This window comes from Lichtheimia ornata (assembly GCF_029851405.1).
Source record: "Lichtheimia ornata isolate CBS 291.66 chromosome Unknown scaffold00039, whole genome shotgun sequence".
NCBI classification, from domain to species: Eukaryota; Fungi; Mucoromycota; class Mucoromycetes; order Mucorales; family Lichtheimiaceae; genus Lichtheimia; species Lichtheimia ornata.
Genome location: NW_026695359.1, coordinates 20,837 through 36,698, shown reverse-complemented (window position 1 = coordinate 36,698; position 15,862 = coordinate 20,837). Strand labels below are relative to the sequence as shown.

At 43.4% G+C, this 15,862-nt stretch overlaps 6 protein-coding genes across 6 annotated transcripts; 3 read left to right on the top strand and 3 right to left on the bottom strand.

Moving 5' to 3' along the window:
- Positions 1–645: 645 nt before the first annotated feature.
- O0I10_007764 (uncharacterized protein) lies at positions 646–1,747 on the top strand (the record flags this gene model as incomplete). The annotated part of the gene is made up of 6 exons (XM_058487776.1): positions 646–750; positions 935–939; positions 993–1,022; positions 1,063–1,083; positions 1,152–1,418; positions 1,477–1,747. 6 exons carry the CDS (start codon positions 646–648, stop codon positions 1,745–1,747), a joined length of 699 nt encoding a protein of 232 aa, XP_058341354.1.
- A 998-nt stretch (positions 1,748–2,745) lies between these two features.
- Positions 2,746–4,086, bottom strand: O0I10_007763 (uncharacterized protein; the record flags this gene model as incomplete). Its single annotated transcript, XM_058487775.1, has 1 exon — positions 2,746–4,086. One exon carries the CDS (start codon positions 4,084–4,086, stop codon positions 2,746–2,748), a length of 1,341 nt encoding a protein of 446 aa, XP_058341353.1.
- A 927-nt stretch (positions 4,087–5,013) lies between these two features.
- On the top strand, positions 5,014–5,365 carry O0I10_007762 (DNA-directed RNA polymerase I, II, and III subunit rpabc5; the record flags this gene model as incomplete). The annotated part of the gene is made up of 3 exons (XM_058487774.1): positions 5,014–5,108; positions 5,168–5,262; positions 5,334–5,365. The coding sequence occupies 3 exons, from the start codon at positions 5,014–5,016 to the stop codon at positions 5,363–5,365; spliced, it is 222 nt and encodes a 73-aa protein (XP_058341352.1).
- A 548-nt stretch (positions 5,366–5,913) lies between these two features.
- O0I10_007761 (uncharacterized protein) lies at positions 5,914–7,111 on the top strand (the record flags this gene model as incomplete). The annotated part of the gene is made up of 6 exons (XM_058487773.1): positions 5,914–6,124; positions 6,177–6,284; positions 6,341–6,439; positions 6,500–6,682; positions 6,744–6,932; positions 6,984–7,111. 6 exons carry the CDS (start codon positions 5,914–5,916, stop codon positions 7,109–7,111), a joined length of 918 nt encoding a protein of 305 aa, XP_058341351.1.
- A 111-nt stretch (positions 7,112–7,222) lies between these two features.
- O0I10_007760 (uncharacterized protein) lies at positions 7,223–10,005 on the bottom strand (the record flags this gene model as incomplete). The annotated part of the gene is made up of 10 exons (XM_058487772.1): positions 7,223–7,498; positions 7,564–8,550; positions 8,605–8,677; positions 8,738–8,886; positions 8,937–9,122; positions 9,180–9,231; positions 9,292–9,400; positions 9,467–9,575; positions 9,639–9,855; positions 9,920–10,005. The coding sequence occupies 10 exons, from the start codon at positions 10,003–10,005 to the stop codon at positions 7,223–7,225; spliced, it is 2,244 nt and encodes a 747-aa protein (XP_058341350.1).
- Positions 10,006–10,335: 330 nt separating this feature from the next.
- O0I10_007759 (uncharacterized protein) lies at positions 10,336–15,204 on the bottom strand (the record flags this gene model as incomplete). Its single annotated transcript, XM_058487771.1, has 18 exons — positions 10,336–10,469; positions 10,528–10,674; positions 10,740–10,908; positions 10,976–11,164; positions 11,218–11,364; positions 11,426–11,599; positions 11,652–11,850; positions 11,908–11,975; positions 12,038–12,500; positions 12,560–13,384; positions 13,442–13,789; positions 13,851–13,900; positions 13,952–14,186; positions 14,242–14,534; positions 14,592–14,683; positions 14,757–14,872; positions 14,934–15,106; positions 15,160–15,204. The coding sequence occupies 18 exons, from the start codon at positions 15,202–15,204 to the stop codon at positions 10,336–10,338; spliced, it is 3,867 nt and encodes a 1,288-aa protein (XP_058341349.1).
- Between the last annotated feature and the right edge of the window lie 658 nt (positions 15,205–15,862).

Below are 15,862 nucleotides of genomic sequence, written 5' to 3'. Positions count from 1 at the left end.
TGGCGCTCGAGATTATGTTGTGTAACTTTAGCTTATGTACATATACAAAGACAACTGCGAATGTGGCACTACATAGCACAACCCACCACACCATAGAGAAACTTTGCTGATCATTTACCCCGCAAGCGATAACACCTTTCATTGCATCCGTTGCCATGATCAAGGAGTGAATGCTTTGGTTGTGCGTATTTGCTTTCGGCTTGGCGTAAGAAAAAGGGCATGTTTGGAAAGAATGGTGGCCCCACACATAATGTGAATTATAACACAGCATAGGGTGTGAGAGGTCAATACGGAGTCAAATGCCGCCTTCCGACTAGTGTAAGATGATACATAAAAAGAGGATGCAAATGTGTGTGTAGAAGTAGGGAATGCTTGGTTTGTGATGTATACTGTAGCTTTTTTATTATATCATTATTGGAAGAGATCAACATGGATAAGATGATGGATAAGATGATAAGTAAGTATCGATTATCATTCTATTATTGACACGGCACATTTCCATCACTTGGGCTTGTCAAAGGAAAACGATATCAGCCGTCGTGGGGAGTAACTGGATCACATGAATCAAATCTTCAGCTACAATAATGCATGGTTGAACGCGTTGGCCAATGTCCGCTGCTGTTCCTTTTCCACTTCTTGTACCAAATGGATATCACACAACGCCTTCAGCAATGTGTCATTGGACCTCAACAAGAGACCTTAATCGACCTCGACAACGTGCTTGCATCTTCAGCTGTGGGTCCAGCTCAGGTTCAGAATCTCAAATAGTACGGCCAAATGTGTCCTTGTTGAGCAAGTTGGCTTGGTCGTGGCGCGTCAACTGTTATCCGAGTTTATCACGTTATTCAACGAACGAGTTCAAGACAATGAGGTCAAGAAGAAGTGTTTACTTTTGCGATTGATCATTCCCAACTTCGTTCAGTGAGCTTTGAAGAACAGGTAGGCGTGTTATCTACCTGCCAGTGACCTAGAGGTGCTAACCCAGCCTTTAGTTATCGCAACTACGAGAGAACGTTGCCAAAGTATATGAAGATGAAGAGGATTATCTTGAAGCAACCAAAGTATACTTGATTCGGGTCACCGGTAACGTACCATTCATCATCCATTATCCTTTAGGATCAATGCATTAAACGCATGGTGTGTTTTTGTAGGAGCATTTCAGATGAATACAAGCTTGGGATCTATGTACGAATCATGCGACTATTATTGGAAGTGGATGAAGCTGCTACTGCTGACACCTATCTCAATCGAGCGGCATTGTTGATTCACAACTCGAATGACCTCGTTCTCAATTTGACATTCAAGCTTTGCCAAGCACGCATCCTCGACGCCAAACGACGTTTCCTCGAAGCAACAATCAAATGCCATGAATCAAGCTATGAAACCCAAATTGATGAATACGATCGTCTTCGATGCTTGTAAGTGCTTTCAAATCAACAAGATCCATCCGTCAACTCACAATCGACTTGTTTTTAGAATGCCTACTGTGCAATGTGCTGGGTTAGCAGGAGCAGGTCCTCAACGATCATGCAGTTTGACTACGCTTTACAAGGATGAAAGGACGCACCATCTTGCAACATTCCCAATACTTGAAACGACGTACATGGATCGTGTGATACGGCAAAACGAAGTCGCCGATTTTTTCGCCACCTTGCAACACCATCATCGAGCCATACGTGAACACAACCTGCTCTCTGCATCCAAGGTTTACAACAATATCACACTTGATGAACATGCAGCTTATTGAATGTTTCGAGTTACAAGGCGGAGGAACTTGCAGGTCACATGATCAATGAAAATCGCATCAAATGGAGCAACTGATTTCTTTGAATCCGGAGGAGCAGCACTTAATGGGAAAACGGGTGGTGATCAAACACTCTTGGCAGCAGCTGCAAATGGTTGATCATCTCAACCCACTCGCCACATTGAACATTCCCCTTTTGGTCACCTTGTTATCAATGACGATCTGTGTATGCTTGATGATGCTACAGTGTTCCCCTGAAGACTCCAACTATTGCCAAGGCAACGATGGTGATGCTGCTGAGGATTCAACACGTGATTTACTTCTCGTTGTAGGTTTGGCTTTGGCTATTGTTTTGGAGGTTGTGGACGTTCATTAACGTGTCCTGGCAAAATAGTTGTGTTACTGATTCCTTTGGATTGTGTGGTGCTGCTCCAACGATGGTATTGTGATGTTGATCGGATCCTGATTCCATGGCAACAAGCTTGGTGATTGCTGCTATATCATACCTGAACATTGCTAGATTATACAGCCCGGGTGCTCTGCCAGGCATTACCATTGATATATTCTTTCATCGCACTGTAGACATTGCCCTTCATATAATAAGGATAGCTTAAGGCTGATATCGCGCTATTAAAGAATTCCATGAAAACCAGAATCATCACGTCAAAAACGGGTATTGGGGATTCCTCATGTTGGTGTTTCTTTACACCTAGCTTCGTTTTACTGTATATACACTTTTTGGGATTCACGGCCACGGCATCGTTAGTTACAAAATACCCTTCCTCGTGTTGCTCTCTTTTTCTCTTTTACATCCGCACATGGATTGATGTCAATGATTCCGCTATGGACTACTTTCGCCTATGTGCATAATCGGATGACATGATTGCGAAATTTACAAGCAATAAACGATCGTGGTTAGCTACAAGCAATCCGCTAATGCATTCAAGCCACTAATGTTAAAGCTAGCTGGATACTATGCATACTCGAGGCTGCCAATTCCTTTACTTTTCATTGCGAATGATTTTAAAGTATGCACAAACGTCTGCCAACCATTGTTCAACGACCACCTCACACTCAGCACATGAACAATCAACCTTAATGTACAATAAATTCTGATACACGTCTGCCATAGTGCATGCTCCCGATAGTGGGCATGATCGAGCTTCCTCGTAGATGTGAAAATGAAAAGTTTCCAGGCAATGTTTGATCTTTGCTTCTCCACATGGATCGTAGTCGTCATAGATAAAAATGATTGATTCCGAAAAAGCCTTCTCTGCAACCCGTTGGAAACTAAAGAGAAATCGATCCCATAAATCTTTCATAAAGTCCAGTCGTGGGATATCCCAACCCAAGATCCCAAGTACACCATATACATAATCTTCGGCAAAATAGCATGACCGTTCAGAACTGGCGAGTTGTGCTAATAGCCACTCGAGGTTTTCGAATCGATCTTTTTTCGACCGTTTCTCTAATCCATGGAAATTGTGGAGAGTATCTCTCAACACGGTAACATGACCTTCAAAGTAAGCGACGTTGTCGACCTCGTCTCCGATAACGTTCAACTGTAACATGCACATGCGCCACAAGTGCAACAGCAGGGAGCTGAGCGAATCAGCAGAGATGGAATAAGACATACCACCTGTCTCTGAGAGTAACATCACTGAAGATGGAAGGGCCAACTCTTGCATGGTCCATACACGTGAAAACCAACGGCATTTCCAAATAGCCATAGCATGTTTGCATCCTTCCAAGAGGAATGATGATATCGTCTCGGTCGGATGCAATGCCTCCCACCTCATACGTGCAACGTTTAGTTCAATGATCGCTTTGCTTTCGTCGTGAATCTCAAACTGAGGGAGTACTACTGAGAAGTATTCAATTGCTTTGGATGGGCAATCAATCATAGCAAAACACTTTTCGCAGCAACCATATACTCCTCGCATGATGACGGGCGGCGTATCGGTCCTGCAACACAAGACATCAACCCACCAATATCCAGGGTTCTCTTGCAGCAATTTCAGAAAGGTCTCACGTTTCTCTTTTCTCATTGGTATTGGTTCCACTGTAGTACCATCCTCGTCACTGATAAAGTCGCTCACGTCCCATAGGTTATCCTTTGGATCGGTGCCCCATAAATGTGATAGAGCATAAAATTTGCGATCAGGGACGTACGATGCATCATGTTTGGAAGGAGTAATGATCATCATTTTCTCATCTTCATCTTTTGGAGGAACGTACAGCAATCGAAAATCCTGGTGTGTGAACGTGTCTTCTAGTGTCCATAGTTTGCCGAATTCTATATCAGCAGCAGAAGGATCCTTCGATGTGCTAGTGATGGTCATGTATGTAGGCTACAAGCTAAAAGGATTGGTGATGGGTATGTAGGTACTTGTAAATTACACCTGTTTACCTGGTCAAGGGTGAGAAAGCAAGCTAATTGTTTACGTAGCTATTTGGAAAGCCATTTATACGTTGGCACTCGAGGTTATGATGTTGTGTAACTATAGCTTATGTACATGTGCAATACAACAACGGGTGTGGCACCATAGAGAACTTTGTTGATCGTTAACACGGCAAGCGATAACCCATTGCCATGATCAAACGAGTGGGTACTATTGTTTGTGCATGTTTGCTTTCGACTTGGCGTACATAAAAGAGCATGTTTGGTAAGGATGGCGCTCCCATAATGTGATGGATCATAACAGAGCATAGAGTTTACGAGGTCAATACGGAGACGGATGCCGCCTTCCGATCAGGCTCAAGATGACACATTCGATCCAACAATCACATGAGTCGACGATGCAACTAAATGATGCAAATGGTTTATGATGTGTAGCTTTACTATTATATCATTAGAAGGAGTGAATATATACATGATGATGGGTAGTAGGATGCACACGTATTATTTATCGCTCTATCTATTATTGATCACTTGGAGCTATGTCAAACGAAAAAAAGATGTCGGCAGTGGACGTAATTGGGTCACATAGATCAGATCATCAGCAAAAATAATGCATGGTCGAACGGCTTTCGTTTTCGATAAAAGACCAAAATACAATGTCATCGTAGTCTCTGGCTTGTCGTTTGGTGTGGTGAGAGGACAAGTTGGAGGAGGTGTTGAAGCGCATGGATTTCATTTCGGCGGGGTGTCAAATCACCAGGTACGTTGTGCGCAATGTCAACGCAAGTGGCTTGCGTGCTACGCTGGGTCAATTGGCTGCCTTGGAGAAGCTCACTGCTGCTGCTTGTTTCCTCTACAATTCTCAACCATGATTATTCCCGTTCGTTGTTTCTCGTGTGGCAAGGTGATTGGTAACAAATGGGACAACTACCTTTCTTTATTGCAGTCCGATTACACTGAAGGGTAAGTTCAATTAGGCCGATGGCTGTATCTTGTTTATACTGAACTCTCCAATTCAATAGTGAAGCATTGGACGCACTCGGTCTCCAGCGATACTGTTGCCGTCGAATGGTCCTTACACACGTCGATCTCATTGAGAAACTTTTACACTATAACCGTAAGTCCAAGTCGTCGTTGTCGTCATAGGTCTCAGCCAGTCGTATTGACACTTTTTGTTTTATCATCCAGCATACGAACGAGCCAAGAAGAGCCGTACTTGAGCAATCCCTATCATATCACACTCGCTACTTTGACAAGTCCCCAATTATATACATATCTATATACAATGGTTGGATCATGCAACAGAAAATCAAAGGAACAAGAAGCCTATCGCAAACACCATTCATCACCACGCATTACGTACAAAAATCATGGAAAAAGGATACTGTTGTAGCAATAAACACATTACTGCATTGTCAAAACGTGTCAGGGTATACGATGGATAGGAAGGATCATTGATTGTCAAACGAAGGATGGGGATGGGAATCGTAAACGGGGTGACATGGAAGTTTTGCACTACCCAGTGGAGTCATGTCATTTTTGTACTAGGAGATGGACCTGGTTACGTGGTATTCATGGCCACTAAATAGCGACATGTAATAATGGGGATGGAAGCAATAGCAACCTTTTGTGCGAATGGATGAATAAGCAATGATGGGTCACGTGTATGAATTTAGGATGCATGACTTGCACGCCTTTCTCCTTTCGCTCCGATCCTCAGGTTCCTCCTCCTTTCCCTTTTCAACCCAACCTCACCACCACCACCACCATGTTGCGACGATACGGATCGAGAGACAGCAAACACATCAATGAGAACGTACCCCAGACCAGCCAACACAAAAAAGATACCCTTTCGACCACGAACGCCTCCAACCAACTTTTACGACCCAAAGATGCGAATCAAAAGAGACGCGACAATAAGGATCAGGGTGCTAAAGACGGCAAGGACAATGCGTCCACAACTACCAGCCCAACACAAAGTATGCATTGCAAGCGCTATCATTGACTCTTAATACTGATCGTATTCAAAAGAAACCAAAATCAGGAGCTCGCATCAGGAGAGTGCTCTTCGTGTATTGCAACATCCCAAAACACGTCCTCCACTTGGATCCGTGACACCTGCCAAGCGACCTTTGAAAGGTAAAAAAAAATGACTTGCAGCCATTGATTCTTTTATGTTAAAACACGAACATTAGATGTACAACAACAACTACAACAATCCACACCAAAGCGTCTTGAAACATCTCCATCACGTCGTGGCATACCTGCTGCGGAAGAAGTTGAAGAATCCCTTGGTAAATAACACAGAGTCAAATCCCACATGTCGCGCCTATTTTAACATCGCGTGATAATAGATGATGATGATGACCTTGTCGCCCTTCCTGAAGTGGAGCTTGATCTTTCTCTTTTCGACGACGATCAAAGCACAACCGAACAACAAAGCCATGACACCACCAAAAAGACTGTTCACTCGAGAGAAGCAAGTCCGCAACTGCCATCGGTGGATGATGTCGAATATGCAGGAACCAAGGAACAAGGTAACTTTGAAAAGGAACATGTGCTTCGAGCGTTTATCTGATCAATGGATATCGTGTATAGAACTTGAGGATGAACCTGAACTTGCGGTGGATGTTTCTGGATTCGAGTATACATTGCCAAACATTGGAGCCTACGACATGAAAGCTTTACCTGAACTTGATTTGGAACTACAAGATGATGATGCTCCAGAAATCATCACTGGAAACACAAGCACATTGGATGACGATGAAGAGGGTGATGATGATGAAGGTATGGATGGTTTTTATTTGGATAAACAACATTGACCTAACCTCTTTTTAGTATTCCTGTTGGTTGTACCTTCCAATGATATCACTACACAAGAGGCATCCAAAGACGATCAAGAGCTGGATATACCGTTCAGTAACCACTTGTTTAATATCGAGCAATATGAAGATGTCGAAGCCTAGTTTGATCCTTTCCCTCCCTCCCTCTCTATTGTAAATATTCTTTGCTACTAAACAATGGTGCGTGTATGTGTGTGTGGCACAATTTGCTTTATTGTACGTATGGATAGGATATCATTTATCATTGTTGGAGGGTATTAACGAATCAAGCTGATGCAACCATTGCCCTAGCTCAAATAGAGATTCATTCAATGCTAATTGTAAATCCGTGGACGACCTTAATCCATCAATCTTTGGCGCTTGAATGATTTTCTTTTCTGTTGTAGGCGTTACGTCCGTAGCTCCAGATACTTGCCAATCAAAGTTTGAATTCGATGATGATGATGGTGATGAGAGATTCATTAAAGGTGGAATATCAATATTGTTTCGTCTTGTTCCAGAACCATTTGCCTTTAGAGAAAAAAAGGATGTCAATTTTGATCCCCCTCATTTTCATGTGTATGTGTCTCATTTACCTTGGGTGTACTATCGGCACTGATACTTCGTCTATGATCATGGTGCTTACTCGTCGTCTTGTTTGCATTGGATGGTGGTAGTGGTGGTGGTGTCGTTGTTACATCGGATGTGGATGATGATGTAGAATGAGCATGGGCTGATGATGATGATGACTGATACAATTGCTGCTGCTTATTAGCAATGAGTGCCTTTAAAGGAACCGAATCCTCTTCAGTACGTCGTAACGTGGTGGCTGATCGAACACGCCTTGCTAATGGAAGACCAGCATGTGTCGGCTTTAATGAACTTTCCTCTCTAGCAGCAACAGCAGCTGTATCAGGGGATGATCCTTGTCGATTTCGTAGTGGTACAGCTTGTCGTTGATCGGATTGTGATCTTGCACGCATCATAGGTTGGCCTTCTTTGAAGGATCGACTATGCGGTGAAAGCTTCTCTCCTTGAAATTGACGATTCGAGATCCCAGGTACAAGCGGATTACTACTACTCGACCATGGTTCTGCAGATGCTGTGCCGGCTTTCCTGGATGTCAGCAAATTGGTATCCGGTGGTGATGGTTGATATGTCGTCGTCGTCGTATCTTTTGCCTCGAGCAAATAACCATCATTCATCGTTGTTGTTGTTTTAGGACTTGAAGAAGAAATGGCGGGATGCAAGGGTTGTGGTGCAAGAATTGCACTTGAATCAAGATCAATGACAGGCGAAGGTGTTGTTGTTAAATTTTGTGGAATCGGTAATGCATTGGATGGAGAAGAAGCAATCGATGATGGCGTATTTGCTAATGGATTCGAAAGAGACGTGTTGTCAGGTGTTGCTGATGAATTACTCGAGGTATCCGTTGAATTCTCAAAGAGCCGTACAAGAGGATGCGTCTTATCATGTGCTCGTATTGGCTTGGGTTGAATATCTTGTCGCTGATTACTTGGACGAAATGTCTGATTGTTGGTCTTCTCTGCATCATCCTTATTGATTTGGCGTTGTCGTACAGTCTAAAAAGATGACAATGAATAACATTCCTTTGTTGATGCCATATCCTTAGGTACCTCAAATTCCCATTCATCATCCACCGTGTTTGGATTTTCAAAGTTTTTCAATCCTTCAATCGTTTCATTGTCACTGGGACCATGTTAGAATAGGGTGAGATGGGATACATACATATATCAAGGTTATGCATACCTTCCACTCTCTGAATCCGATCCACTCTTTTTCTCCCTGGTAGCTTTCCATCGATCATAACGCGTAATCAATTCTCGTAATAAAGACCTCTGTGCCTTGTTGCTATTCTTGATAAACCTTGTTCTTGACAATTCATCCGCACTTGGTCTCTATCCATCATGTCAGTATAATCGTTTGAGGATGAACATGTATTACTCACTTCATCAGGCTCCTCACACAAGCAAAGATCGACAAAGTCACGGATCGCAGGGCTGAAAGAATCAGGAAGCTTGGGCGGTTTGCTTCTGGGAATCAAGATGATTGCACGCATAGGATCCACATTGGCTAAGGGTGGGTTGCCTGAAGCCATTTCAAACACTGTGATACCAAGAGACCATATATCTGCCTAAATACCTACCTTTAGTGAACATTCTCCCTTATCACTTGTGATTTACCCAATTACCTTGAAATCATACGATGATCCTTGTCTTATCACTTCTGGGGCCATCCAATAGCTATCGTCATGCGTTAGAGCCAAGGTAAATCCTGAATAAGGAAAAAAGACCAAGACTTACGGAGTTCCCACAAAGGTGTTTCGCTTTAATGAATTGAGAGTCGTTTGTCCAGCGACACCAAAATCACATAATTGAACGTTCCCTTCGGCTGTGAGTAGAATGTTGGCAGCTAGTCATCGATGTTACAACATTTAGTATACTATCATGTTGCATGAATTGATATCTTTGTTCGAACCTTTGATGTCGCGATGAATGATGTGATTCTTGTGAAGGTAGGATAATGCCTGCAGTACTTGGCGAGTGATGACAGCAATGTATTTTTCCTCAATGTTGCCTGATTTCATCTTGAAGAAAGATGGTGAGACTTGGGAGGAGGAGGGAGAGGATCAATCAAAAGCCCGACTTACTATTCTTCGAACGCTGCCTCCAGCCGCATAATCCATAATAATCCATAGTTTGGTGTCATTGAGAACGCTGCCGTAATAAGGTGTGATATTCTGAGACTTTGCATGCGTGAGCTGTGATAAGAGCGCAATTTCTTTCTGGATATCATCGACGTCGTCTTCCTCTGTGTCGAGATTGAGTATCTTGATTGCCACAATTTGTCTTGTCTTGTTGTTGATGCTATTGCACTCGAAAGGTTAGGCCGTCTGAACATGGGCATCTGATAATGGACATCCGTGCGTACCCCTTGTAAACAGATCCATATGCTCCTTTACCTACGCGGTTCAGCTTTGTATAGAGTTGCGATGCAGGCTCTGTATGCGTTGTCATATTCACGACCAAAGGCTTCAGGTTAGCCCCCGTCGCTGAGAGAGAGAGATTGAGGACCTTGTCATGTCGGCTTTTTACACCCAGCTGATACGCCCCGTTTTGGTTGACCACTCGGCAAATTCGCTTAGGGATTCCCGATATCTAATGGATAGCCTACTACACAAACCTCGCTCGTTTTACATATCTTCATGTTGATAAAGACTTTTCTTTTGGAACAAACAGGAGGAGAAGATGTGTGCTTATAGTAGATCTTTATTGGTGTTCGTCCTTCGACATTGTGTATGAGCAAGTTGGGGGAAAAGGCACAAAAAATTGACTCTTTGAAGCTTTTTACGATAAATCCATGTAATCATTGGTCCCTCGGGTTGCTTCACGGCTATCGACTTCAGCCATAGTTTTCTTGTATTCCTCTGCAAGTGGACCTGTTTTCACTTCCTTCAAAAGGGCATTGAATTTGGGAGATCCTGTTTTATAAAGTTAATGATACCATCCAACATGAACAACGCCCATACACACACGTACCTGAATGTTCAAGTCCTTGGAGAGAGACTATACAACGCAATGTGGCACGCACCAATTCCTGATTCTTTTCGACTTCTTGCTTGACAGCATTGCTTCGCATTTTAAAGTCCAAGGTTGTTTTCAAGGGCTCGGCGTATTCATCAAGGCCTACATGAATGAGGGATAGATATTGAATAAACGTCCTCGCCTGCTTCCTTATAAAGCCAACTTACGTTGTTGAATTGCACTGGGCACAATCTTGGCAAGACGACCCAACATCAAATAGGCAAGCATCTTGATATCATGCTGATCATTCAAACCATCTCGTACACGATCCAAGAAATCATTGGCATCAATGGAATCAAAGTAGCCCAACAATGCATACAAGCATTCGAATGCGGCCTAAAGGAAAAAAAACCATCCATCCATCAGTAGGCAGGTCAACCAATACGCTACTACTACTACCCACCTTGCGAATTTCAAGACCATCATCAACCTTGTGCTTGAATGGACCCATTTCAACAGTATGAATCAACTCTTCCTTCACCACGGTCTCTTGATACAACAAAGGAATCATGTCACTGAGCATGTCCTTGACGAGTGCTTGCTTGCGATGCACGGCGGAGTTGAGTGTAAGCAATGCCAATCGTTGCACCTCCTATTATAGCTGGTTAACCAACGATCCTTGCCACTATCGTTATTTAACCATACCAAGCTTTCATCCTTCAATAAAGGCAATAAACCACTCAAAGTCGGCCTCAAGAGATCATCATGTTCATTCGTAGGATCAGCAATCGCGTATTTGATAGCCGTGGCAACCGTAGCACGCATATAGGCAGAAGGTGCTGATAACTTGGTCTATGAATTTCATTGAGTTTTAGTACCCTCCCATCTCGAATGATCGACCCATGGTACTTACCTGTAACACAGGGAAATATTGGTTGGGATCCGTAAGTGCCAGTTTACCAAGACATTCAGCAGCCACGTTGCGAGTACCCTCCTCCTGCTCAGTGTCACAGCTTTCCAAAAGAACTTCCCAAATCATGGTGGATACTTGTTGAAGCTTGTTTCCTTCATTCGAACGCGTGATGACCTACATGGTTTACTTAATAAGCAAGATCAAAAGAAAAACATGGTATACATACCTCTTTAAGAGAGTTCAAAAGCAAGTATCGCTTCTTGGGCTGCTCCTTGATTTGTGAGAGGATGACAGGTAAATGTTTGTTGATATCGCCAACGCTGATGTTGCCCAAAGCAAAGGCAGCGGCAAACTTGACTTCCTCAGATTGAGCACCGAATAATGCAAGAATGTTCTGTTGAATGCCATCGATTTGTTCCAATTCCCTAAATCGCCATATTGTCAACCTCTTTTGCTCGTATTCTTTGACCTATCACCATTACCTTCTTCGTCCAAGCTCACCCAACGTTAACAAGCTGAGGTACTTGATAGAATCATTGGTGGATGGTGTCTACTCAACAACGGATTAATTCACTCGAAATACCCTTTACAACAACCTTCATTGAACTTTACCTCGATCCAATTGCCAAACATTTTGATCGTCTCGTTGCGGTTGGCACCATCTACATTAGCAGCAAGCACAGCGACGCATTGAGCAACCGTGGCGGCGGCTTGTTTGTTGGCTACGGCTGCAACACCACCTGCGGACACGCCGGATGTTTGTGCGCTCAACATGGGGTTGATTAAGCTTTGTACCAATTCTTGATAATCTTGAGGATCGGCTTTTCCCAATGCAGCAAACAAATCCAATAAGCTATCCAACGCAGAGCCTTGCAACAATGGTGATTGGATCAATCCAAGAAGAGTGGGTAGGATCGTAGTCTTGGCTTGTTTTGCTGAAGCGGGTTGCACAATAATCAAGGTTTCCATGAGACGCAATGCAAGAGGCAACAAGTGTAAATCGTCATCGGACAAGAGAGGAACCACTTCATTCACAAGGTTTTGATAACTTTGCTCGCTGAGATACTCTCCGAATCTATCACAATGAAAGAAAGGTTAGATATCATTATCATCATGATGATACAAGATACTCACTTTTTGACAAGGATACGTAGGCATTGTGCGCTTGCCACACGCAAGTTGCGATTGCTTTTCCTTAGCAACATGGCAAGTTCATCCACAGCCTCCAATGCACAGCGTTTTGATTCTTCTCCAACGGTCACAGGGCTTTGGCAGACGATTGCCAATGTGCGCATGGTAATCACACGAGTCACTTCGTTTCTTAAACGTTCCAAAAGCATATCCCAAGCCTCTCGTTGTTCTGATTGCAACACGTCGTTGGTTTGAGACAACAACGCACCAAAGCACATGATGGATCGTTCCTTGACTTCTTGATCAGCATCACTGGTGGTCATGATTTGAACCGTGGCTCGATAAATATCATGGATGTAAGGCATGTATTGATCGTTCATGGGCGAAATGTCGTATTGCTGTGTCTCACTGTTGTATTTGATGGGTCGAATAACTTTGAGCAGCTCGATGCACACAACCAACGCTTCTGATGCAATCTTGTAGAGTCTGTCGGATGTTGTACGGATCACAGCTGGAGCAAGACGATCAAGGAAGGGATACAACGATGCTGGTTCATGCGTACGGAACAATTGGCGTAAAAAGGCCAATACTTCAATTCTGAGATTGGATGTCAATGCAACTTGTTGCTGGTCACCTGCAGCTGTAAGCGATCCTTCAATGGCAGGAATAAAGAGTTGGATACGATCATCAAGTCCGCTTTGCAAGACATAAAGGAGTTCACGCAAAAGATGGAAGCCAGCCTGACGTGTTTGTGTTGACTTGGAAGAGAGTTGCTTTGCAAGAGCTGTGGTAAGGTTGGGAACCAATTGAGAAAGTAAAAGCTTTGGTCTAATAATGCACTTTGTAAATAACAGCAGCCATCACCACTACCATAGCCCTACTTACCCTTGAGTTGGTTTGGTCACTGCACGAGGCGTAATCTCTGGAAGAAGGCAAAGCTCTTCACCGAATCCAGTGGTATCAAAATACAAATTGACGCGACGTGCTTCTTCAAGTTTGATCAATTCTTGTCGCTCATGAATGCCGGTTTGTCGCAATAAAATGATGAACGTTTGCAATACATCAATGCGCACTGTTTCTTCCCGTTCTTTGAATCGATTGATGAGAGCTGGTGCGACGTTCTCGTAAAGTTGCTCAAGAAGATCCAATCTTGTCTCAATGACAGCTGCTAGTAATTTGGTGGCCGAACGTCTCACTTTCCAGGAAATATCATCATCGTCATCTGAATATTCACTTTTTAAAGATACCCTCATTAGCAACGTCGATTGGTCCCTTTGCCTCTCTTTTTACTCACATTGCATCATCAAATTCATCGTCCTCGCTCTCTTCCATCTCTTCATCCTCCTAAAATGAATGTGTAAGGAATAGCATTTGCAATAAAAGATAAAGACCTACCTCATCATCATCATCCTCTGCATAATTGGGATCGTACTTGATATACTCTAATCCAAGCTTGATGATCTCATTGAGATAGGAAGTAATCTCTGTTGGGCATCGGACCACAAATGATTCCAAGGATTGCAGACAAATCTCGCGTAACTCATCATCCTCATCGGCTTGGACAGTGTGTTGTACAATGATAGGCATCACTTGGGAGAGATAACCACCCAAATGCTTCGTGCTGTAACGGCTGTAGACAAAGCGTCAATATCCCATACACAAGTTCCCTAGAGCCATCCACAAACCTTAAGACACCAGCACATTGAATCAACGTACGTAATTTTTCACTGCTCTTGGTAGACTCCAATCCTCGCAACAAACGCTCCATCAATGTCGAATACATTTCTTCGGTAAGATGTACGACTGAATAACCGATGGCTACTGTGGTCCGCTTACGCACTGCAGCACGTGGATGATCCAACAATGGCATCAATACTTGCTGTACTCGAGATTGCTCTTCACTGGTGACCTGGGATCCAAACCGAGAAAGCACTTCGGCAAGAATATCAAGGGAATCCATTTGCATTTCATACGATGACTATGAAAGAGGCGAGTGTTATTAATGATGCTGATGATGATGAGCTTGATTACTTACTGATTGAGCCATTTCTAAAAGCCTTGGTAGGATTCGAGGACAAATGTGTTCACCCATGGAAGGATCGACCTCGGAAATGACAGTCTTAAGACCTGGTGATGAGGTTGAGTGTCTCGATCTCTCTCTCGTTTGATACCCATCCTTTATCCTAACGACACGACGTACCCATACTAGCAATTCCTCGAAGCATTTCATCCTCTGTTTGCGTTGCATAGTCGCTCAACTTTTCAATGATCTCCAAAGTGTTATCCACACGGACCCGCTTCACCAAAGGACCCAAGCTAAAATATATATACGGTCAACGTGTGTGATTACGCAAGCATAGCCTACTGCGCAACATACCACTTGACAGCAAGGTTTTGCACTTCACCACTATTGTCACGCATCAAACCAAGGACGGCAGTAATAACCTTGTGCTCAATGGCCTCGTCGATATTGATGACAGCATTCTTCTCCAACTCGTTTATCAGGTCATTGAGAGCCATGTACCGAAAATCACGGTCGTCGTTGCTCATCTATTGAACAAGCATGTTTCAGTCTTTGCTCCATTGTATACGATAGAATGTACCTTTTCGATGAGGTTGGCGACCATGTACGCGTTTGTTCCAGCCATGATAATACACTGTGCACAAGAAAGCGATACTGTTGCTGCTTGAGCGAGAGAGAGGCGCGTTAAAATGGTCGGAGTCAAGCACACTTGGGCTTGGTGCGTTGCATTATGCTACCGCACACACACACACACACACACGTGCCGTTGTGCATGTTGACTTTTGCTATAACACATCCCAAGGAATGAACCACTTGTTTACACTTGTATCTAATGATTTGTACTCTATTGTCATACATAAATTTGAGGAGACCAACATACCATCCATGTCATTATGCGACCATTAGAGGGATTTAACATTGCATGATGGGAACATGAGAACTATTGCTTTTATTCACGTATATGGAAAATGACTATAATGCTCAATGTTTGAGGGGATGATCAATGGCAATGGGGAGAGTGGGAATGTGCACATCCATGTGTGATTTTGTGACAAGCTCTTCCCCACCACCATGCACCTGCAAACCTCTTCAAATCCCAAAAGCACTCGATCAGAAAACGACATCATCAACCATATTATAGGTTTACCTCCTTTTTGATGATGAGCGCCCTTATATGGTACGACAAAGTCCATCATTGACCTAGGGAATTCTTGAATAGACGAAAGGGATGCGGGATGCCAACAGCCTTGTTAATGTGTACATGCAGCTAGGAATTGCTGTCT